General features: G+C 64.9%; 1 protein-coding gene across 1 annotated transcript in view; it reads left to right on the top strand.

Moving 5' to 3' along the window:
• Nucleotides 1-515, top strand: part of MNEG_11414 (Putative phagocytic receptor 1b) — a gene marked incomplete at both ends in the record, with an annotated part of 4156 nt that extends 3641 nt beyond the window's left edge. Inside the window, 2 exons of the mRNA XM_014040115.1 lie at nucleotides 9-60; nucleotides 345-515. Coding sequence (XP_013895569.1) covers nucleotides 9-60; nucleotides 345-515 — 223 coding nt within the window. The remainder of the gene's footprint in view (nucleotides 1-8; nucleotides 61-344) is intronic.
• Between the last annotated feature and the right edge of the window lie 281 nt (nucleotides 516-796).

The following is a 796-nucleotide window of genomic DNA, read 5'->3' as shown; positions in this document are numbered from 1 at the left end:
CCCCCCAGGTTCCCCCCCGACGTCAATCTGTTCAGCGCCATGATAGGCGTGGGCACACAGGTCAGGCCAACCGCCCCCCGCCCCGCTTTGCCATGAGCGGTGCGCCGCCGGCCAGCGGCGCAGCACCCGCAGCCCAGCGGTTGCTGCGCGGATTGCTCGCCCCCCCCCCCTGGCCCGCGGGCCATTGCTCTTCGCTTGCCCGACGCAATCACCCACACACTGGCATGCAAGCACTGTCATACACACAAATACATGCACGAACAAACACATACACACGCATGCGCATGCGCGACGACACACACACACACACACACACACACACACACACATGCCCAACCATATAGGTCCTGGTGATCATCCTGGCTGTGTTTGCCCTGTCCCTGATGGACATGTTCTACCCCTACAACCGCGGGGCCATGCTCTCGGCCTGCGTCGTGCTTTACGCCCTCACAGCAGGCATCTCAGGTGTGGCCACCACAATCAGTCGGCTCAGCAGCCCCCTTGGCGAGCACTAAGTCTCTTGCCGCCGTTGCACAGCCCTGGCACCGGTTCGCCCCGCCTGCGCAACTGGGGGCCGGCGCCTCGCTGGCCTGACCGCCCTCTTCGACGCCACCCCTTGACCCCAGCCAAATGTCCCGTGCCTTGCCCCATGACGGGCTGCGGTAACTGTCTTCACACAGATGACTCAAACCTGTCACCTCTTGCCCCCGATGCCTCCTTGCCCGCCACCTCTGCGCGTACTCCTCACCTCCCCACCCCGTTTCACTGACGCCTGCCCGGAGCCCCCCCCCCACCC

This window comes from Monoraphidium neglectum, assembly GCF_000611645.1.
Source record: "Monoraphidium neglectum strain SAG 48.87 unplaced genomic scaffold scaffold02730, whole genome shotgun sequence".
In the NCBI taxonomy this organism is placed as follows: domain Eukaryota; kingdom Viridiplantae; phylum Chlorophyta; class Chlorophyceae; order Sphaeropleales; family Selenastraceae; genus Monoraphidium; species Monoraphidium neglectum.
Note: the sequence above shows the minus strand (reverse complement) of the source record. Positions and strands in the feature narration are given on the sequence as shown.